Raw genomic sequence first — 24,722 nt, forward strand, 5'->3', positions numbered from 1 at the left:
GTGTAGTTTCCATGTAAAGTTGCCAACTTTACGTGCATGCAAGGCTCCAAGAGGCTAAAATGCTAAAACCAAACTTGATAATAGGTTTAGGGCATGAAGAAGGGCCAAAGCTTGGTAAATTTGATAATTTTATGACTATAGGGGCCTTGAAGAGTTCAGATCTGAAGTTACAACTTCAATCCATTCCCAACTTCCAAAAATAGGTCCAAATGGGCTAAAAAGTCCCTAATCTCTTGAATGGAGAGATCTAACCCAAGAAAGATCAAGGTAATAACTTTTTACCTTCAAATGGTTGCTACAACTATGTAGATGTTGGATCTATAGACTCCTTCACGTTCCAAGCTCTTGAATCCTTGAGTTCTTCAAGGAAATGTACCAAACACACTCTTTAGCCTTACACACACTCAATTTGGAGGGATATCTCGATTAGGGTTTGCTTATGGATTGTAAAGACGATGAGGGAGGCTAACAATGCACCATAAGTTCTTTAAATAGGGTACAAACCCTTGAAAATTAGGGTTTTCCTTTACAGTGCCTACTCGTCGAGTTGGAGCCTTCCAACTCGTTGAGTAGACCCTAAGTCCCACGTCCAATATCGATCTCTACTTGTCGAGTTGGGCTCCCCAACTCGTCGAGTCCTAGTGCAAAACCCTAAAAACTTGAAAATTAAATGATACCTGGAACAAGTGTTACAAATCTCCCCCACTTGAACTAGACTTCGTCCTTGAAGTCCGCTGACGCAAACAAATCCGGGTACTAATCTCACATCTCCTCTTCCGGCTCCCATGTCCATTTGGAGCCCCTTCGGTGTTGTCATTGCACCTTCACTAACTTCACCTCCTTGTTCCAAAGAACCTTGGTCTTCCTATACAGAATCGCAATGGGCCTCTTAATGTAGTTCAGGCTTTCGTCCACCTGAATGTCGTCTAGAGAAACAACCGCTGCCTCATCTGTGACACACTTCTAAAGCTAGGATACGTGGAAGGTGTTGTGTATCTAGCTAAGCTCGTCCGACAGATCCAAGCGATAGGCCGCCTTGCCCACCCGGGTAGTAATCCTGAAAGGTTCAATATATCGAGGCCCTAGCTTGCCCCTCTTTTGAAACCTAATGACACCCTTGCATGGTGACACCTTCAGCAAGACGAAATCCCTCACCTGAAACTCAAGATCCGATTGGCGCCGGTCAGCATAGCTTTTCTGACGGATCTATGCAACTCGTAGTCTGTCACGCACCTACTAAATCAACTCAATAGTCTTGAGCACCACCTCGGTGCTCCCCATGACTCGGTGTCATACCTCACCCAAAAAAACAAGGGTCCTACACCTCCGACCATACAACATCTCAAACAATGTTCGGTTGATACGAGCGTGGTAACTATTGTTGTATGAAAACTCTAATAGTGGGAGGTATGTATCCCAACTCCCTCCAAAGTCCAACACGCATGCCCGAAGCATATCCTCGAGTGTCCGGATTGTCCTCTCACTTTGGCCGTCTGTTTGGGGGTGGTACGTTGTGCTGAAATGTAAATGAGTGCCCAATTCCTCATGGAACTTCTTCCAGAATCTAGATGTAAATTGGACATCCTGGTCAGAGACTACTGAAACTGGCACACTGTGCCTAGCCACCACCTCCCGTACGTAGATATCCACTAATTTCTCAGCAGAGATGCTCTCGGAGATCGGAATGAAGTAGGCACTCTTTGTCAATCTGTCCACGATAACCCATATGGCATCCACACCCCCTCGTTGTCCTTGGTAACTTCATGATGAAGTTCATAGTGATCTCCTCCTACTTCCACATAGGAATGGGTAACGGCTAAACCTTTCCGTGAGGTCTCTGATGCTCGGCCTTGACCCTCTTGTTGGTTAAGCACCGCTCCACGAACAATGCAATCTCCCGCTTCATGCAGGGCCACAAGTAACTCAACCTCAGATCCCTATACATCTTCGTGACCCCCAAGTGAATAGAGAACTTGGATTTTTGTGCCTCCTCCAAAATATTTTGCCTCGCACCCCTACCGGTACCCACACCCAGCCACATTGTGTCAGAAGACCTCAGCTATCCTTAACAAACAAGTGATACTGACCCCGAATCCGCTCTATCTTCCAATTCTCTTTCTTCACACCCTCGACATGAGCTTGCTTGATCATATCCTACAATGGAGAGATCACCGTCATCCTCAAACAAACATCCCCGATCAGTGTACTTGTCGTTTTGTGACTCAAAGCATCGGCCATCACATTGGCCTTCCTTGGATGGTACAAGATCTCGCAGTCATAGTCTTTCAGTACATCCAACCACCTCCTCTGTCGCATGTTTATGTTATGTTGATCCATCAAATACTTCATTTTTTGTGATCAATGAAGATGGTGCACCGAACTTTATACAAGTAGTGCCTCCAAATCTTGAGGCCGAACACCACTTCCCCCAATTCCATGTCGTGAGTGGGGTAGTTCGCGTCGTGAGGCTTCAACTGCCTCGAGGCGTACGCGATCACATGTCCTCTCTGCATCAGTACAGCGCCTAACCCCGTGATAGACACGATGTCTGTTATGTAGGATGCTAGTTGTCTCTGTGACTCTTGCATTTGTATGTTGGGTTGGGCCCATTGTATGAGGGCTAGGCCCATTATGGAGGGTTGGGCCCAATTTGAGGGTTAGGACCAATGGTATGTATGGTATGTGGTATTTTTGGGAAATCACTAAGCTTTGCACATACAATTTTTATGGTTATGGTTTCAGGTACTTTCGGTTCGAAAGGGAAGGGCCCGACTTGATCGCAGCACATCCACCCATGTTTCCGCAACTTGATGATTTGGAATTGTACTCTGATAACTGTTTTATTATGATATACTTTTGAATGTTTGGAAAAGATAAATGGTGTCTCTAGTTAAATTAAAAATGAAATTTTTACCTTAAAATTTTTGGTTCCCACATAATTAAACACATAGGAAGACTTTTAGGGGCTGTTTTGAGACTCATATGGAGAGTTCAAAACATGATTTTTGTATTGAAAAATCATACATAGGAATGCACGTGATTTGGTGATTCAAGAATCAAGAGACATATCACCAGAGAAGACAATTCAACCAATGATTTTAAAGAATTATCAAATAATAGGAACAAGAATACATGGATTGAAGTGAAAGAATGCATACTCAACAACACCAAATGGAAGGAAAATCAACTTCAAGATAGCAACCAATTCTCAAGCCAATTTGAACAAAGAACACACATGTAAGAAGGAGAATCAAGAAACTCACCAATTGCTTCAATTTTTGCGCCTCACTACAGATCGCAATAGGTCCCGTCGACCATCTCCTCTCTCCTGCCTCGAAATCGAATGCACACACACAAGGAGTGTCGGTCCTTCCCTTTAAAGTCGCACCTTCACTGCCCTCACTCTAAACGATCGGGTTTTTTCCTGTCTATATCAAGGATTGTAGCCCAAGGGTAAGACTATGCCATCGTTTTAAGCCCCAAGGAAGAATGTACATCCTTACACCCCGTTCTCGAGTTCAATTTAACGAGAGAAAAGAAAGGAAATGGATGGAAGTGAAAAGAAAGTAAAAGAAATTCATGTTCCCAAGTTTCATTAAACGAAGGAAGTGGAAGGAAATGGAAAGATCATTTTCCCTCCTAATTTTCCTTCTGATTCTGAAGGATTTGAAAAGAAAGCACAAAATGTTTAATGTTCTTTCCACTTCTCTCCGACTCGGCAACACAATAAACAAAATTCTTTTCCTTTCCTTTCTCTTCTTTTCTCTCATTACTTTCTTTTCTTCTTTTCTTTTCTCTGCTACAACTCGGGAACTAGGCATTAGTGTTTCATTCACGTCGATTCAAGAGTATGAGGGTTTCAATTTCATTTTTTTTTTGCAATTAGGTCACTCCTTCATTCCTCTTTTCACATAAAATATCATAACCCTAGATGAGTGGAATTCCAAGTTTCTTTTAATGCCCATTTTGCCCCTCAATACCAATCAAATTTTTTAAGGAATTATTTTAACCATATAATCGCATAAATCCATTTAATTAAGTTATTTACCTTTTACTTATTAAGTAACCCTTTTAGATATTAAATAATACTATTTTTTATTTAATTTATTTCATTTTAATTTCATAGAATTGAAATAACTTCACATCACGTAAGAATCTCGTAATGGAACACTAACATTGTTCAAGGAATGAAATTCGGGTCGTTACAATGTATCTCCTCTTATTCGGGTAAAAACATAAAACATTGTTACGATGTTGTGTGACCTTTGATTTATATGTATTGTAGGGTTATTTTGTTTTTCTTACTAAAGAGTAATACTAATTATGTTATATAGGATGATGTTATCCTACTTACTACCATAAACAAATTAATATTTTATACATTCTATGTTGTGAATGTGATTTTAGTTATATCCTAAAAGATCAAATCAAAACTTTTACATATGCAGATAAAGAAAATACGAACCGGAAAGGATACTTTAGTAGCAGGCCAGCTTTTAAAGGTTATGTAAGGAGAATGAGTGGTTACCATTCGGTAAGTTAGTAATACTTCTTTTAGCATTTAAAGTTTAAACAATCACTTGGTATCGAGTTTTTTCTTCTGTTCTTTTAATTTCTTTTTATTGTTACTTTTTTAATCACAAATTAATTAATATATGTATTCTAATGATCTGTAGATCATAAACCTTTTTCTTTATATAACATAGTCATGGGGTTGAGAAGGCTTTTCAATTTCTCAATAATGTATAGGTTTTAATTTAGTACATTGATAGCTTTTTAACTCTGTTTTTTTTCAGATTTTAAATTTTAACCGGAAAAATTATGTTTAAAAAATATGCACATAAACAAATAACGGATAGAGTCACGGGAGGAAGATGCATATATTTCTCTACGAAGCTGCCAAATTGAGAAATTTATGGAATTGAGGTGTGGGCAGCAGCAGTTGCAACTGTCACTCTCATGTTATTGGTTTTGAATCCGTAACCGTAAGAAGAAATGCCATTCATTTAGCCCTAAAGAAAATTATCCATTACCAAAACATTTTTTATCAACATTTTCTTTTTATTTTTTTCCTATTATAGCATTGTACTTTGAAATTTGTATCTAATTATGGCTATGTTAACATGGCAAATATGTTATTTAACTTTTAGGTTGTTAAACTACAACCCTATTCGGGAACATCTTTTACTGATTAAACATTTTTCTTATTGTCGATGGTTCATCTTTGAGTGATGGTATTGATGGTAATTTGAATGAAGCTACTACTTGCTTTGAATAGGGCACGAATGAAGTTGAGAAAGATAATTATAATTTCATATCGGATGTTATATTTTCGCCCGGTGACATATATGATGCCAAAGGATGAAGGGAACGGATGCGAACGAATGCAATCTTCTGGCAAGTAATTTGGGACTCATGTTCGATTGACATCATAATCTTTTTGTTTTCTTTTAAATTTGAATATTATGCATAAAGAAGCAACAAAAACAAATGAAAGAACAGGGTGAGACATTAAAGAGAATAATTATTTTAACAAAACAACTTATGTAAGTTTTATTTTAGTCTGCAGTGAGTAAATTTCTTTTAGATGATGCTATAGAATGTTATGAAATGGTAATGTACTTTGCTACAAGAATAGCATTTGGTGATGCATGTACCTTGGCAAATCATCCTCATGAAATGGTAATGTACTTTGCAAACCTTTTGACCCATGTAGAGCATAGCCATCATCACTAGTTAATTATTATATTCAAGTAGTTATAGTATTTATTAAAAAGCATAAATTAAATATTGGTATTTAGTTGTCCACTTTTGAAAGAGTTTCATTATTGTATGTTGCATGTGCACATATATTTATTTTAAACCGGTTTGTTTATTCAAGAATATTTTTTTAAAAATAACAGGTTTTTTTAGTTGGTTTTGGTTATAATCAATTCGGTTTCTATAGAAGTGAAATTGAGTTAGAAATTGTTTTTAGTTAAAAAAAATGGTTTGATTCGGTTTTTAAAGAAAATGTAGTTTCATATTTTATAAAAAAAAAACCCTACTCTAAACTGGTGTTGGATTTAATCTAACCAGTTCTCAAAAAATTGGTTCGGTTGTGCACCTCTAGTGCATGCTGCACCCGAGGCCGACCATCTGGTTGCAAAAATTTATTTGATAATTGATGGATGATCTTAGTATTCATTAAGTGCACCATGCACTTAAATAATCTGGTCCATATCTATAAGGAATCTTGTATAATTTGGTAGTTTTTTTTAATCAAAAAATATGCCAATTGATGTTCAAACATTAGTTTCAAATAACTAATATGTAATTTAATTTTTTGAAAATCAATATAGTTTTAAATTTTAGTTTAATCATAAATTAAGGGTATTTAATACATAAATACATATAAAGGTACAAATTAAATTAATAGAGTAATTTAACAAATACATATAAATATATGATATAAATAAGGAGATATAAAGATGATTGTTGTAAAAGTCTCTCTTAGTCTCTAGTTAGGTTATATTTGGCGTACTAACTGAAAAACTAGTTAATAGCTGAAAAATTAGTTGTTAAATAAAAAGCTAGCTAATAGCTGAGAAGTTAGCCGATAAAAAATAGCATTTTGTAAAATTAGCTGAAAAGCTATGTGAAAAATATAAAATGATATAAGGTGGCATTTAAATGAATGTGTTTCTAAATTAATAAGGGGTATATTTGAAAACTATAAAATAAAAAAATAAAAATAAATAAATAAATAAATAATATAAAATTTTAGTCTAAGTAGCTTCTAAAAAAGTTAATTTATAAGCTACTTTTTTGTTTATCAAACATAACAACTTAAAAAAACTCAAAAAATAAATTAACTTATCAGCTAGTTGTGGCGTGCCAAACACAACTTTAGTGTATAAACAAATGACAAAACACTTAGACACTTAATCATCACTTGTTCCTAACGCAATTAGTGAAACCAATATAAATTTACAACTCAAAAAAAAAGTTATAGATAAGCTACATACAAAACAGTCTTTTGGAGTGTTTTGGAGAATGATCAAATATTATGGTAGAACCTATTTTACTATATATATATATATATATATATATATATATATATATATATATATATATATATATATATATATATATATATAATTTTGTGTTAAAATTATGTGTTTGCTCCCTTATATAATTTGTTTTTATAATTTTCATTTTTGTTAATATTATTTTTTATTATTGTAATTTTTCTATTAATTGTCATATGTGTATTGTATGGATTGTTGGTAATTTTAGTGTTATGGTTATTATGGTTGAGACAAGCCGAGTTCAGTTTATTATCTGAAAGACTGGAGGTGCAGGTGCACACTCGGAGTGTTAAATATGAATTCGGACATACAGGGATCTGAAGGCAATGCCCTTAGGTACGGGGTTCCAAGGGGTAGCTCCCCTTGCGGGGTCCAAGGGGCAGAGCCTTTGGCGGTTGTTTGTTAACTAAACGGATTTTTGTATCAGGAAACAGTCCTAACTTGTATTTTCCCACCAAAATTTACTGATGACATCATTATGATGTAGACATTGGTTGTGTGTATTAAGTATTAACTACCCTCCATTTGGCGCCAAATTGGTGTAACCAACATTTTTTAATTACTTTCTTTTCTTGTATAAGTGCAAGTATAAATGTTATAGGAAAATGGTTGATCATTCACATATACGAAATTGATCATTAGTAACTTTATGTCTCTCAAAAACACAAACATCATAATTGTATTTTAGGATCCCCCTTTTTATGTCACCATGCTCCCTGTGTGGCGACATGGGGCGAAAAAAGGAAAGGGAGATGGTGTTTCTCTCGCTTTTGGCATAGTGGGCTCCCAGTGGGGGGCTCGCACGACGGGCTATTAGCTCAATGGGTAGAGCGCGCCCCTAATAATTATGCCGGTGTGCCTGGGCTGTGAGGGCTCTCAGCCACAAGGATAATTCAATGTGCTCATCGGCGCCTGACCTGAGATGTGGGTCATCCAAGGCACATTAGCATAGTGTACTCCTCCTGTTCGAACCGGGGTTTGAAACCAAACTTTTCCTCAGGAGGATAAATGGGGCGATTCAGGTGAGATCCAATGTAGATCCAACTTTCGATTCACTCGTGGGATCCGGGCGATTAGGGGGGAGGGGGGACCACCATGGCTCCTCTCTTCTCAAGAATCCATACATCACGTATCAGTGTATGGACAGCTATCTCTCGAGCACAGGTTTAGGTTCGGCCTCAATAGGAAAATAAAATGGAGCACCTAACAACGCATCTTCACAAACCAAGAACTACGAGATCACGCCTTTCATTCTAGGGTGACGGAGGGATCACGCCATTCGAGCCTTTTTTCATGCTTTTCCTCGAGGTCTAGAGAAAGCTGAAATCAATAGGATTTCCCTAATCCTCCCTTACCGAAAGGAAGAGCGTGAAATTCTTTTTCCTTTCCGCATGGACCAGGAGATTGGATCTAGCCGTAAGAAGAATGTTTGGTATAAATAACTCACTTCTTGGTCTTTGACCCCCTCAGTCACTACGAACGCCCCCGATCAGTGCAATGGGATGTGTCTATTTATCTATGTATTGACTCGAAATGGGAGCAGGTTTGAAAAATGATCTTAGAGTGTCTAGGGTTGGGCCAGGAGGGTCTCTTAAAGCCTTCTTTTTTCTTCTCATCGGAGTTATTTCACAAAGACTTTCCATGGTAAGGAAGAAAGGGGGGAATAGGCACACTTGGAGAGCGCAGTACAAAGGAGAGTTGTATGTTGCGTTCGGGAAGGATGAATTGCTCCCGAAAAGGAATCTATTGATTCTCTCCCAATTGGTTGGACCGTAGGTGCGATGATTTACTTCACGGGCGAGGTCTCTGGTTCAAGTCCAGGATGGGCCAGTTGTGCCAGGGAAAACAGGGAAAAGAATAGAAGAAGTATTTGACTCCTTCATGCATGCTCCACTTGGCTCGGGGGGGGGGGGGGGGGGGGGGGAGGGGGGATATTGCTCAGTTGGTAGAGTTTCACTCTTGCAATTGGGTCGTTGCGATTACGGGTCAGGTGTTAACAAATTGGTCGTAGGTTCGAATCCTACTTCAGGAGATTTGAAAATCATCGTCAACACCTCGGTGTAGGCCCGGGATACTCCTTCGTTCCATAGCCCTGGGACTATTTACAACTATCCAATTAATAATTCTCAGATGTGCTAGTACTAACAGTGCATCAAATATGCGGTCATCGATTCTCCCGAGAGGCTACAATTATCGCGAGCAAACATATTAATGACGAGGAACGCTTTTCTGTTATGCTACTAATACTTGTACTTATTATGCCCCATCTTGGCTGAGAAAGAGTTACAGACGCATAAAAAAATACGCTAATGGGGGCGGGCATATTATGTGTAATGCTTCACTCATTTACAATAAATAATAAATAAAAAGGTTATTTCATTTCGACAAAAGACCCACACCCAAGTTCCATATCTTTTGGTCTGTTATCCTGATCATGATTTTGCTACCCCTCAGAGGGAAAGGCCCTTCCTTTTTGGGCCGGTTGTGGGCGAGGAAGGATTCGAACCCCCAACATCGTGGTTCGTAGCCATGTGCTCTAATCCTCTAGGCTACAGGCCCCTCTCCGTCTTCATTGAATCTGTTCCCTCAAAAAAAAACCTTTGCTCTCCCCAGCCATTTCGGGTTAAGATGTCAAAACGTCTTTAACTCTATAAGAACTGCGCGTTCCAAGGTGTGAGCTGGAAGAGAAAGGATATCATAATTGGGGTTTTGAATAAGCCGACATTTTGATTTTTTTTGCATTTTTTTCATATTGAAATATTATGAAGAATGGGAAGTAAGAAGTTTTTTATCATCCTGGCATCAAGCTATTGTAATCTAAATCAAAATTTTTGGATTATCTGACTTTTGAATTCAAGTACCCAGGCTACAAGGACAAATTGCAAATTTTGGAAATTGATAATCACAATCCATGTACTATCAAGTATTATTGTTATTCTGAAATCCTAATCTCTAACACGAATAAAGATACATTTTCAAATCTAATTTTTGTCCGTCTCCTTCATACATAATTTTTTAGAACGAAATTTTATTTTATTATATACTTTTGCGGTTCACTTTGCAAAATGCAGGGTGACAAAATCCTAGTTTAATTTACTTTTTTATTAATCGTTTTATAAACTAAAGTCTCCGACTAGTTCTTGTGCAATATTCATAAAACTAAAAGAAACGTGATCATTAAGAATGATAGGTTGGCTTTGACAAAATGGTAGTTTTGCAAGGAAGGAGTTTGAAAGGATTGAGATGTATGAAATTTAAAAGTTGGTTAACTCTTTAATAGAATATCCTACGATATTTAAGAGTAATCTAATCTTTAAATAATGTGTATTTGAAGACACAAAAAAAATAATAATAAAAATATAAAAAAATATCATAAATAACTATTTTGTCCGAAATAGACATTCCACACTGAAAAACATTTTGTCTGAAAATAAAATAGATTCCAAACCAATATTCCGGAATTTAGCCTGATATTTCGAAGTTCAAAAAAAAAAACTACAAATTTTCAAAAACAAATCCAAAACCCAATGAACAATTTTGGAATTTCAAGAAAAAAAAAATCGTTTTTAATTCTGGAAATCCTATGAACAATTCTGAAACTCCGAATTTGAAGATTTAAACCATTTCAAAAACTGATTTATAATGATTAGTTTATTCAATTTCCGTATATTTAATGCATACTTAATTAGCAGACAACAGGTATGATGGGTTTGGAGTAGTGATTGGGTTTGTATATAAAAATTGAGAGAAAATGAAAAATATGATAGGATGTTGAGGAACAAGAAACGTATCCACTCATATAATACCTGAATCAATGACTTTGGTTACACACAACACATGACATAAAAGAAAAGAAAGAAAACACCCTTATACTCCTGGTCTTGCCAAAATGTGGATTTCACCATATATTATATTATATTATATGTCACCTGCTGCTGCTATTTAACAAAACTGTATGAAATCCCACCTTCCATCCACATAATCCAATCCAACCATCCTGCCATGCAAAATGTCATAGAAAGTAACCATTAACATTCATGTATGTCGCAACTCACAACCAAGCAAATACATATTTCATGTCATGTCATGTCATGTGTTTAGTATATGAATATCCATCCATCAGAGAGAGAGAGAGAGAGAGAGAGAGAGGGAGAGACCAAATCCTAATGTTTTACCAAACAAACAAACTCAAAAGGTCACACCACTTTTCAAGCAAAGCATTACTTACAAAAAAATGCTTAATCCAATCAATTCTTCAGACTTTTAACTACATTGCCTTTGCCCTTTGTGATTGGATGTGATAAATCACAATTCACAAATCAAACCTCCCCTTCCGTTATATTATTATTTTGATTAATAAGTAAGTTGGATCTCAACTTTAATCTGGTCTATTTAAATAATAACCTTGTTATTGTGATTAATAAATTATTAATCACAACACAAACCTCAAGCAGTCAAGCCTCTATTTAATTAAATAATAACCTTGTTATTGTGATTCATAAAATGGTCCCTTAAACATTTTTGGCTCCCATTTTCATCACTTCACAACAGCCAATATCAATCCCAAGATTATTATAGTTTCAAAAATAATACAAAAAACTTACCATGTTCATGTTATCACTCTGCAGCTAAATTAACATATTTATTTTCCAAATTGGTCAAATTAACAGATAGAGAGATACTGTCTTGACTCTTGATGATACTATACTAGTATAGTAAAAGGCTAAAAGCTATATTAATCTATTTCTAACTTGGGGAGGTTGGGGTTAGTCACAAAAGAGATAAGAGGAAAGCTACAAATATCATATCATCAACAAATGACTGGCAAAAAGGTTGAAAAAATAAAACATAAAGAAGAAGAGGATTACCTGTGTTTTTACTTTTTATAGTATAGCAAGATTGTAGGAATTGCATAGCTGAGCAAGTGCAGCTTGATTAGCAGGAGAAAGATATTTGGTAATAAGTGGGGGGAACCTCCCACGGAATTGAGAAGAGAGATTTGAGAGTAAAGCAACCGAAAAGTGTTTTGGATCAGTGATCTCCTTGAGAGGATCCTCTTCTTTTTTACCAGCATTGTGGAGACGAACAAAAGTGGCTTGATAACCAGCGGTTGCCTCCCCAAAATCAGGAACTTCCGGTTCATCCTCAACTCTTTCCTCCTCTGGCAGGGACAGAAGAGTCACAATACCATCCAGCAACCTCCCCCAGAGCTCCTCCGCTGCAGGATCCAACAGGGATGCTGATTCACACAGTAGTTTGCTGGATGCTACTGCACTCAGCTTAACCTCCGTGTACCCGGTGATGGTCTTCAGACTAGGTATCCAAAACTGTCCCAAGATTACATGAAACAGATTCGCCTGAACAGAATTTATGGAGTCCACAAGAGTTTGTATCCCATGCTTCACCAGGAACAGAGACATAAAGATAATCAGACACCTAACAAGTCTTGGGGTTTTGCTGTTCTGGAGGCGGGTAAACAAGGAAGCCCAGATGTGGTTCATGTATTCTGCCATCACATCATACCCAAGATTCTCAATCACCGGGTTAAGAATATGAAATCCTTGCTCTTCGGTGCCGGGTGAGGACACGAGCCTGTTGAATATCCCAAGAACATTTCTCAATCTCCCTTCCCTGTTAAGCTCATTGGGTGCCTGCTGGAGAAACGACTGAAGCAGACGAACGAGAGCCGGGACATTTCCAGACTTCTTCCACAGATCGGGTGTTAACAGGATGTCAAATATCTGCATGTAGTGTGCAGGGACAGGAGGCCTGCTTAAATCCACAAGCTGTGCCAACAGCTGGAAGGCGTAAGGGAAGAACTCTGTCACATCTTTAGCAAGGATCATCTGGAGGCTCGGTAAAAGGCAGCTTTCAAAGGCTGGAACAAGAGAAGGTGTCTTTTCACATGCTCTTCGCACAAGTGTAGCAACCGCCTCAAACAGACAATGGTTGAACACCGGGTTTTTCGGGTTCTCACAGACCCTGTTTAGAATTGAGGTTAGCCCGGTAATGGAGGGTGAAGCCACCTCAGGGGATATATCAGCAACCTGAAGAACTCGCATGATACACCTCATAATATACTGATTCTCCTCTGATTCCGGCTTCTCCAACGCACCAAAAAGATTTGTCATCAAAACCGGAAGAATGGGACCGATGTCCATTGAACTGTATCTTGCCTGTGAATGCACCCCATTGTTGTCTTTCACAAGCAAAAGCTTCTCGATACAGGTGGCAGCATACGAGTGGACCACGTTTACATCCGAACCAAGAAACCTGACCACATCACCAACAAGAGCCATGGCAATGGGTTTAGGGATCAAGACACGGAACATCGTGAAAAACTTCAATGCACCTGCCTTCAACATTGGGAAACCATTCACATCTTGTCCCTGTAGCTCTGGGACAATAACGGATCTGAAGAAACTTTCAACATCAACAAGATCGGTTGAGATTGAAGCACCACCTGCCTTTTTTGTGGCAAGAGAGACAACCAGGTAAATCGCACAATCTTTATACTTCCAGTTAGCAGCTGGGTTTTCAGCAAACATTGCCAAACAATTGTGTATCTGTGTTGAGACCCTCTCTGTGATCTTCTGTTTGTAATTTCCAGCAATACCCTTGAGAAGCTCACACGCAATTCTCCTTCTTGTATCAAGGTCACTCCCTTCCATGTCTCTCCTAATAAACTCCACATAATTCATCTCAAACAGCTCTTCATCTTCATCCCTTAACATCACATTTGGAATAACAATGCTCTGAGTAATCTGCTGCAATATCTCATCGCCAGCAAACAATTCATGGTGTACGCTTGTGCTCACAATCGTCAAAAACTTGATGGCAGTCACAGTCAGCCGTTCACGGCTGGGTGATGCTGATGCAACTACAAGGAGACTCCAAACAGCTTCTACAAACTCTTTTAAGTACTTTTGGAACAGTTCCTCCTCTTTCTCCATGTAATGGCTTATATTTTCACACACAGCTGCTCTTAGCTCATCAACAAGTGAAACACCATCTGCACCACTATCCTCTATGGCTGGATACCTCACAGTCAGATAATTCTTAAACTCTTTCATCCATTTATCTGCATTATCCTCAAAATACTCTGGCAAATCCAAAAAGTTGAGCGAATAAAAAATCCTAAAACAGATCCTCTGTGCTTCAATCAACTGACGGAGTGTTGCAGCAGACCCAGCAGCCTCGTTTATCTTACCAGAAATACTCACAACAGTACTCGACAATGGTGCAGCAAAGTTATCCAAGCAGTATTTCAAATCAAGCAGTAGGGGATCACTCTTAAACTGATACCGAAATTTTTTAAACAAAGAATTTACAGTAGCAAGAATACCATTAACTGAAGCAAAATCATTCGCGTTGATAGCCGTTTCAAGACTTGCCTTAAGCTCGGGAAGCAAAGCCGGCCACAACCTAGGGAAATCATGGTTCCCAATCACAGCTAAGGCTTCGCTAAGCTGGGCCTGGATTCTCGGGGTAGCTGAGAGCATGAGAGGCACTATTAGAGTCTTAATCTGCTCTTTTTCACTATCGGGAATAGGAGTAGCAGATGAGGGCATCCACCGGGTTTTAAGATGGTTCTTGAAGTTAACAGCGGCGCATTGGCGGATCTGCTCGTCAACGGAAGGTTCAGCAACGAGACGGAGAACGGCAAGGCCGTAGTTAGGATTATCGGCGGCGTCGGACAAGTTTTTCTCAGCGCGGCGGCGGGGTTCTGGTTGAGGGGAGAGTGTACCGAGGAAAGATTGGGACAGAAACTGTAGGGTTTGTGGATTCCACTCCATCTCTAGGGTTTTTACAAGATTTAAGAGCCTGGAAATCAGAAGTATATGAATGAAAATCTACTAAGATTTCAAGAGTGATAGGTAATAGGGATCGAAAACTAGAAAGCAGTGAAGAAAAAACGCACCTGCGTAGGAAGAAATGATCGATTTGAAGCGCTGCAGACTGTGAATGTGAAGGAGAAGAATGAGGAATGAGGTGGGACTGGAGCGTGTGTCCAAGAATTTGAAATGAGGAAAGTAAAGGAAGGAGGGACCGAGGGATGAAGGAATATGGGCTTCGTCAAGCCCATTACTATCGATTGAACATTTGAATTAATCGAGTATTTGTTAAAACTTAAAACGCAAGTTACACCAACGGACCACAAATTTTTTTTTTTATTTTTTTTTAAATCGATTCGGTTTGAGTCAACGAAGTCAAAATCGATTTAGGTTGAAACCGGATCGAACTAAAACCGGTTAAAACTGAAAATTACTCGTTTTAGTCAACGAAATCAAAATTGATTTGGGTTGAAACCGATTAAAACTGAAAATTACCCGAATCTATACAAACTGGTTTTGTTTGAAACCGGTTTCAAACTGAAAATTACCCAACCCAGTTTCACCCAAATCGGTTTAGTTTCGGTTTTAAAACCGATTTTGGATCATGAACCGGTTTTTTTGTGCACCTCTAAGCTACACAACCAAAATTGAGATATATTTATTTTTGATTTATTCACTTATAAACCAGCAATCGAGTTAAACTAGAGCTAACTACTAAAACAATTAAAAATGAAATTGTATATATTGACGAGATTTTGTTTAAGAACAAGACAATTATCGAACGAGTAGACTATTGCATCATGTTCTCATGTTTAAAACAAGATTCTTTTTTTAAATAAGACAATGGTCGAGCGAGTAGACTATAACACCTAGAGTTCGATATTTAGGGGAAGGAAACAAAATCCCTTCTTTTTCTTTTTCTTCCATTTCCTTTCCTTCCCCCTCTCAATCATCCCATGTTTAAGGATATGTTTCAAGGGAAAAAGACTCATCCTAAAGGATACTTGAAACAAGTTTTAAAATAAGTTATAGGAATGACAATTACACAATTCTATTGATACAAAAAGTCTGAGCCAAAATAACTCATGTCCATCCTAAAGGATACTTGAAACACATTCGCACATGTCTTTATTTAAAAACATCATTACTGAATGGTATGTCTTAGATGAGTAACCACTGTAGACGTATAATGATGTTAAGAATGTTGGAACGAATCGTTTAAGTTGTGGGGTTTTGCCTAGAAAATAACATATACACACTTTAAATTTGGTCTCAAGTATTAGATTCGAAAGACATCACACCATATGTAGATATGGAAAGCTCCCACATTGTTTTATATTAGGATTTGCGGGATGTGATGTATGTGTAAGATGCAAACAGACAGAATTCACAAATGTTGATTTATTACATACGTAAAGAAACAAAGCTATACTACTTTTATGATTCGGTAGACAATAAAGTGGTTGTTATCAAGGGATGCGGCTTCTTGTAGAAATCGTTTCTTGCAAAGAAACACTATAAGAGCAAAGTGATAGTTATAAAAGTTCTAGAGACACAAAATGTATAATTTTCTAGTGAACTAACGTCACACAATTTCTTGTTAATGTTCCTTCGAGAACATGTGAACATATCAAAGATCACCCTACTGATACAGTAGGAGTGTTATATGTTGGCACGACGAGACAAAAACAAAACGACATGTCAGACGAAATTGGAATTGGAATTTGTATATGTCTTATGTTTGTCTCTAGTGTAAAAAAAACTTGATGGTATGTCGTGTCATCCATGTTCGTGTTTGTGGTCAAAATTCAACAGAAAACGGACACGATATTAACATGTGTTTGTTGTTTTCTATGTGTTTGTAACACCTTGTTTCTATTCATTTCATACTTTGGGGTCGTGACCCGAAGATCAAGTATCGTAAGGCTTAGAGCTTTGGGAAAGATAGGTTTAGACCCATGTGGTTGTGAATAATGTAGGTTGTGGGTACCGAGTGTTCGGTGTGTGCTTTGGAGCCCAATGTTATGACAGTAAAGTGATGGTGCAGGCCTTTCATGAATGTTGGCATTAATTTCAGAAGGTTTTAAGGCAAAGGAGATTAGTTAGGGTTGTAAAGCTCTTCATTACCTTTCCATGGATATAAAGATTATTAAAAACAAAGTTGGGACGCAAAAGTTATGGTCATCGAAAGATAGATCGGTAAGGAGCATGCCGTGTACGTTGGGCATACATGGATGGAGTAATCGTGAAGGCTCTTTCGCGTACGTTGGGCATACCAGATGTACGGCAGGCGTACGCGACTCAATCTCAAACCCTAATTTAGGGTCTTGGACCTTATTTAAAGGCCTTAACTCATTTTCAACCCTCTTATCTTCAGCCTCCATACCCTCTAACCCTAAATATGAAGCCCTAGCTTGTTCTTGAGTGTTCTTAGCATTTCTGAAGTTGCTAGTGCATAAAAATGTCATCTTGATGGGTTTTAAGGAGCCATGCTAAAGTTGGTGTTCATATTTTGGACTTAGAGGGATAAAAACGGGTTTTGGGTCCCATTAAGTCATGTAAGGGATAAAGTTGCCAACTTTATTGATTAAGAACTTATTTAGAGGCTAGATCCGTGTTTGGACGTTTTGGTCTTAAGCATTAAGTGCTTGATGTGAAGTTTTGGTCACCTGGTGAGTACATTGGGCGTACATATGTGTACGCTCAGCGTATGCATGAAGTCCCCGATTTCAAGCTAATGCGAGTTGTACTTTATGCTTTAGTGGGCCGTATGTGGGGCGTACAAGTTTTGTACGCAAGGCATACACTACAACGGGTTTTTCCTTGATTTTGGGCCACCCTTTGGACTTTAGGGTTTTGGGCTCTTGTTGGGCCACAAGTATTGCTGAGATGGGCCATCGTTAGGCTTTGGGACTTTGTGGAATTGGGCCCATATTGGGCCTTGAGTGTCTTTTGGATTTGGGACACTATTAAGCTTTAAGTGCCATTAAGTTTGGGCCTCGGTTAATAAAATAGTCTTTTACCCTAGGAGTCAAGATTGGTGAATTAAGTCCCAATTATGGTTTGTGACCCAATTATTGATTATGATTGTATTTGATTGGTTAGCGCAGGGATTCTCCGATCTAGTAGCCCAAGCATCTGTTGGATTGTCAGCAGACTAAGATGAGTTTGCTTACTATACTGTAGGACATTAGGGATTGTATGTGCTTGTAGTCTTTGTGACTCCTGTTGTATGTGTTGTATGCTTATGTGTCTGTTGATATATTTATGTAGGGTGAAATAGACCCAGTACAACCTTGTGCTGACATATGAGTTGAAATAGACTCGAGGTGAAATAGACTCGGTACAGCCTTATGCTGACATCTGATTTGAAATAGACTCGAGGATGAAATAGATTCGGTATAGCCTTGAGCTGACATATATGTATGGTATGTGGTATTCTGGGGAACTCACTAAGCTTTGTGCTTATGATTTATGTTTAAAAATGTTTTCAGGTACTTCTGGTTCGAGAAGGAAGGGTCCGGCTTGATCGCAGCACATTCACCCATGCTTTCGCAACTTTATGATTTTGGGATTGTACTCTAATAAATATTTTTAATCTGATATACTTTTGAATGATAGAAAATAATAAACGTGTTTATGTTTAAATAAAAAGATAAAAATTTTACCTTGTAAATTTTGGGACGTTACAGTGTTTGTTGTGTTTTGTAAAGTATGAGTTAAATAAATTAATTGTTATTTTATGTTATTTTTTTTCATGTTTGTCATGTTCTATATGATTAAGCATGAACTAAATAAACTAATGGTTATTTATGAAATCTTTTATCTGAGTTTTTCGTGTTTATCGTAGTTTAATTGGATCATTTCCGTGTTAATAAAAAAACGAAGCACCGTATCATGTCATGTTCATGTTATATAAATAAGAATTTGTATTGTCTTGTGTCATCTAAAAACACAATATAATTGTCCAATTTGACGACCCTACCGAACTTGAAAGTCCATGTTAAAACCTATATGAAAATAAGAAAAAGTTAATTTATGAAAAATAGTAACTAAGCATACAAGTGACAAACCAATACCTTTGTTGTTTTTCAAGTGTTAATGTGTCTTTGAATAACCAGGAATATATCATCTACCCATTTCGCATCATTCTCTCTTATTTTATCCATTATTTTAATTTATATCAATCTAATATCTTCAAGTAGCATAATGATAGGCTTCCTCTTAGCATTTATCAATATTGAGATAAAACATGATTTAATCACATTACATTCATAAAATGAACGTGACCAAGTTTGTAGGTTTTTATCTTCTAGAACGCATAAAGATAACCTCTTTGATTCCACCCTTCATTTCTTCAAAATTTTGCTCATATTAATGAGTTAGCTAGACTCAAGTAAACTTTAGTTATGATTATGATTAACAATGTGACATACTCACATACACAAAATTTTAAAATGTGTGAAAATAAAATAACACAAGAATTTACATGTTTCATATTATCAGGATAATCATGTTATATCTCCGACTTCTGAAGAGATAAATTTTGTTCCTCAAATTGCATACAATTCAAGCCCAAAAATATTATTCTTGGACCGTCGTGCTCTCGAACTTCTGATGTCGTAGTGGGCCTTATCATCCAACCAATAATCTTCAGGGTTTGACAACTTATTTACTAAGTTTGCATAAATGCGTCTATATTATTATATATCGTTATCTCTTGCATCTAACCCATCATTTTATTCATCAAGTTTATATTATTATTTTATAGGCAAATGCAAGAAATAGCAATGTATTCTTAATTTTTCTAATTTAATATACTTCTTTCATTTATAACTATTATTACAATATAATACTTTCAAGTTATTGTTGAGTAGAGCACCATACTTTGAAATAAATCCCAATTATAGCAATTACATAAGAAACTACCTTTATATTGATAGAGTAAATGGATCATGGGGTAAGTGTTAGGTTTGCCTTGTGGTCTTGTGCTCATTCTATGAACACCATCAATATCAAATGTGAGCATTGTGTTCCATATTACTTTAGAAAAATCCAAATCATGTTTATACGATCATTCTTTGAAGCCTTTATATATGGAATCAAAATGTGGCTCACCTTGCATTGTCAAGGAGATGACATATTACGCAAGAAAAGACTTGTTGAGTTGGATAAGAAATGAGATGTAGTGAAAGAATTACCGGCTTCAACAAGGAAGAAGAATGATATACATACATACACACATGAATGTAAAGAAGCATGTATTATAGTATATCACATGATGTCAAAAGGATAATAAGTCATCATCGAGAAATGCCAGAAAAGAACACCCACTAGATCCAAGATTAACTTGGATGATGAGAACGAGAAAGCAGTGAAAAGGTTCACAAAAAGGAAAAGGGTGCCTACCATGTCATGAGAGTATGCAACTACAAACTACAAACTGCAAACTGCAAAGGAAGGGTTTACTTGGTTTAGGCTTTTTTTGTCATATCATATAACCCTGGCTAAAACAAATACGATATATATATATATATATATATATATATATATATATATATATATATATATATAATGATCATTTATTACTTATTGCATGTTGTTTGGGTTCTCTTTTTGAAATCTCGCTCCCTGCTCACCCTTATCACACGGTCAACACCAAACATGCATTAGGAAGAATTTCTCAAAAGCACGTATGACTGTGTAAACATAACTTAAACAAAATAATAATCTACAACTACATATATATATATATATATATATATATATATATATACTGAATGTGAAATTTGGAATGGTAACACACCTACCTACATATTCACACACACACTTGCATACTAATTTCAATAATTAAATTATGACACACACTTGTATGATAACTTCTACACCGATTTTAAAAAGAAATTTTATAAATGAAGCTCGTCAACAAGAAGTTAAAACTTGGAAGCAGCTAGCTCTTAACAAGAACTGTTGGTTCAGCCCCTACAAGTTATGACTAAACAAAGAAGAAAAAAAACAAGTATGATCTTTTCCCAGTGTACACGAGAAGAAAAAGGAAAGAATACATAGGAAGCTTTTCAAAAGGCTGATACACTTTATTATATTCATCACATAAAGGCTATATATAGCCTTGCATACATGATCACGTAGGAAGGAAAAGAATGGTTAAAATGAATAATAGACAGAGTATGAGATTCATGTTGAGTTATGGTTTTGGGTTAAAAGGACAATCCCGACGTAGGTGTCCTTCTTTATGACATCCAAAGCACAACCCTCTCCCCCTCCTCATGTGCATGTCTTTCCCTTTTGACCACCTCTGTTGTTGTTGACTGCTTCTGGAATCTTCCTCATCCTTCAACCAGTATATCAACTTATCAAGAGGTTGATACTCTTGATGTATCATCAGTTTTGCCCTGAAATTCTTCCAAGAAGGAGGAAGCTTTGAAATGATGGCATTTACGTGAAAACTCTCATCTATGTGTATCCCGGAGGCTGTAACACTGCCTGTAATCCTGTGAAGTTGTTCGACTTGTTCCACAACAGAAACCCCATCAATCATCTGAAACTGAGTGTGATTGTTGACATGACATCTTTTGGTTCCAAAATCATCATCATACAGTGACTTAAGCTCCTTCCATAATTCTCTCGCATTACTTGTTGTTTTAATTATTGAGTATTGGTCAAAGAGTTGGACAAACAGGGAGTTCAAGATGCTATGGCGACAGATGTAATCATCATTCATCCACATCTATGCATGTGATTTCGCCAAACAGATCTCTTCCAAAGATGCTGCTGGTGAAACAGGGATTTCTGGGCATGATTCAGTAACAACATAATACACTTTGAACTGCTTTAGAAACAATTCTATTTGGCGTTTCCAGCAGTAGTAATTTCTTCCTGTGAAACGTGTAGTTGCAATCGGGATGAGTGGGCGAGGCACAATACTTTGCAACCTACTTGATCTTGATGGATTTGAAGTTTGCTTCATTCCATTGCCTTCTAATCTGAATTAAATCCAGATTTTTCTAAGAATGTAATGAGACTGATGTGGTTTTAAACATTTACTACTTAATATTATATCTTTAAATTAAATCCTCAGTGAACAATAAATTCTACCATATATTTATATATATTTCATGCAGAACAAGTAAGGTTTCATTTTTTTTACCTCATCATTGATTCCATTTTTGTGATGGCTTCTTGTATATCATCAAAACTAGGACGAATTGTTGACCATTCTTTTGGGTTCAAGGTGATTCCTGATTATAACACAAAAATAAACAGATTAAAGACTAACCATAATCAACTGTTTTTATGATATATTACAAAAAAAACTGTTAATCCTTCAAGGGAACATAACATGAGTAACATGGGAAGTTATAAATTCTATTAAAAAAAAGTGTCGATTATGGTTTTTAGAGGAAATATGCAACCAAGCTTCATTCTAGGACCAAAACTTGTCACATATAACAATAAAACAAACATGGATTGAAACTATGAGAAGATTCACAGAGGGGAGATTTTAATATCAAATGCATTCATCATTTGTTGCCCATGATTAAAAATATGAAAATTGAAGAGCTACAAGTGGTCACCTCACCTCCACCAGAAGGAAACACCTTTCCCTCTTTTTGATAGTACTCCCTTATTGACAACAACTTTGTCCTTTTAAACCTTTTAACTGACACTCTCATCATACCTGGTAGCTATACAACATGGGAAAACGAAAACAAACAAGTCAGCTCAACAACCAAATATCTTTTCATAAAGATTATTATTCAACGGGCCAATACTAAATTCTTAATTACCAAACTTCTTAGTTTTACATGAAATACCAAACACGTCATGTAATTGTAAACCGATGTGATATAACACTAGACTTGTACCTATGAATCATTTTACAACTGAAAATAACTTTTCACAAAAACACCAAACTTCTACCAAATTCAAATAACTCCCCCCTCCCCCCCCCCCCCCCCCCCCAAAAGAAGCTACATATGAATTTTAAAATATGATGTCTATTGAGGTACTCCTAAACATAATCAAAGAATAGTTGCAAATTAACGACAATATTATGCATGCCATACATACATGTGGTAAAATTAGATGATGTTAGCATTTTTCTCTGTATAGATCACAAGTCGATCGCTTTGATGAAAATTGATGCTTTTGAAATATTCAAATGTACTTTTTTGGATAGTTGAGTGAGTATGACTTAAACCCTAGACTAAATAGGACTTATCAATTAAAGCTCACTAGATTAAGCAGTTTCAGTTACAATATAAATCATATATGAAAATAAGCTTAATTGACGTCTCCCTAATATATTCTAATAGTTTCATCGTTGATTAAAACTTGATTCAAAAGTTAGGTTTTCGAGAACTCACCTTACATATAACACGTCCACCACCATCATCAGAAGCATCTTTTTGATTGTCAACAGGTGGTTTATCCACTTGTACTTCTTCCACGTGCTCTGTTCCTTCTTGAACTTCATCGATCGGCGAAGTAGACAGCAAAAACGACTCAACGACTCGTCTAACTATCCGCTTGCTAGTTATATCAGATAGGTCGACGCCAAGCAGTCTTTCGGCCTCTCTTCGAACAACAAGCTCGTTGGTGATTTCTAAATCGGCACCTTTAAGGATTCGAATCACTGTTTCTTCGAGTTTCCCCTGGTTACGTTCAAATTCCATTGGAGGGAGCAAATGATGAAGGGAGAAAAGAGATGGAAGGGGTTTATTACAATTACAATTACAAATTTACAATTAATTAATTAAAAGCAGAGTGTGAGTGTCCTTTACTTTTCGTATTTTGCTTTTTTAGCCCTTAATAGTTTTGGTGGGGTTCGTAATTTGCATTATAATCCTACATGTTATTAGCGGGTGTCAGTTTCTATAAGTTTATTTCACTTGTTTTTCCTTATAGCATCCTTTTCCACCGAAACCATGCCTATTTTTAGGTTGAGATTGATCTAAATTTTTTCTATTTTATATTTGCTAAATGAAGTTCTGAATTTTGATTTATATTCATGTTTTTGGTGCTATTAATAAAAAAACTGTACCTTAAATTTGTAATTGATAAAAAAAAAAAAAAAAAAAAAAAAAAAAAAAAAAAGTCCTAAATTTGGGAAAAAGAAATAAGAACAAGGCATAAACCACGGTCCAAAAATAATTTGTTTACTTGTTAAAAGTAAATTCCAAACTTCAGGGACTACAAATGTATATAATACTAAAAGTGCTCATAAATAGGAGAAGAAGAAAAAAATAGGTTCTACCGAGACTTGAACTCGGGTTACTGGATTCAGAGTCCAATGTCCTAACCACTAGACCATAGAACCATTTTGTTAGCTTATTAGAATTATAATATTTATACTGAAGTTTAAACCAGGCGAAGCCGAAAATATTTTTGTAAATAAATATTTCAAATCAATGAAAGTTGACCAAAAATTATTTTTGATGCATATAACTAAATAGCATTGCATTTAAGAAAATACTAAAATTGTTATATGTAATTTAAATCATATTTAATATATAAAATTATTATATGTAATTTTATAATCATATTTAATATATAAATTTATTAACTTTAGTTGATATAGTATAGAAGCTCGGTCGCGGACACAAAACAAAATCTTAGAGGTTGCACATATGATTTTAAAGGTGGTATGTCGGAAAATTTCTTAAAACATTTACACTGTGCTGTAAGATTTGAATGGCTACACTAAAAATCTCTACCCACTACGCGCTACCAATTAATTTTACCACGCCTTATATATATATTATATATTACAAGGTGTTCATAGTAGCGAAATCAA

General features: G+C 36.5%; 2 protein-coding genes and 1 non-coding gene across 3 annotated transcripts; all 3 read right to left on the bottom strand.

The window, feature by feature from the left end:
* Positions 1-10,841: 10,841 nt before the first annotated feature.
* On the bottom strand, positions 10,842-15,133 carry LOC145060997 (cellular apoptosis susceptibility protein, putative / importin-alpha re-exporter). The gene is made up of 3 exons (XM_079008347.1): positions 14,992-15,133; positions 11,939-14,894; positions 10,842-11,067 (listed from the first exon to the last, which is right to left on the bottom strand). The coding sequence occupies exon 2, from the start codon at positions 14,864-14,866 to the stop codon at positions 11,954-11,956; it is 2,913 nt and encodes a 970-aa protein (XP_078864473.1). The 5' UTR covers positions 14,867-14,894; positions 14,992-15,133; the 3' UTR covers positions 10,842-11,067; positions 11,939-11,953.
* A 5,786-nt stretch (positions 15,134-20,919) lies between these two features.
* LOC145061919 (zinc knuckle (CCHC-type) family protein) lies at positions 20,920-23,601 on the bottom strand. Its single transcript, XM_079009511.1, has 5 exons — positions 23,293-23,601; positions 22,506-22,611; positions 22,074-22,164; positions 21,660-21,909; positions 20,920-21,629 (listed from the first exon to the last, which is right to left on the bottom strand). The coding sequence occupies exons 1-5, from the start codon at positions 23,599-23,601 to the stop codon at positions 21,111-21,113; spliced, it is 1,275 nt and encodes a 424-aa protein (XP_078865637.1). The 3' UTR covers positions 20,920-21,110.
* A 572-nt stretch (positions 23,602-24,173) lies between these two features.
* Positions 24,174-24,245, bottom strand: TRNAQ-CUG (transfer RNA glutamine (anticodon CUG)). The gene has a single exon. It is a non-coding gene; the product is annotated as a tRNA-Gln (tRNA).
* Positions 24,246-24,722: the final 477 nt, after the last annotated feature.

The sequence above is a fragment of the Lactuca serriola genome, chromosome 7 (genome assembly GCF_051521515.1).
Source record: "Lactuca serriola cultivar US96UC23 chromosome 7, Lser_US96UC23_V15, whole genome shotgun sequence".
Taxonomy (NCBI): domain Eukaryota; kingdom Viridiplantae; phylum Streptophyta; class Magnoliopsida; order Asterales; family Asteraceae; genus Lactuca; species Lactuca serriola.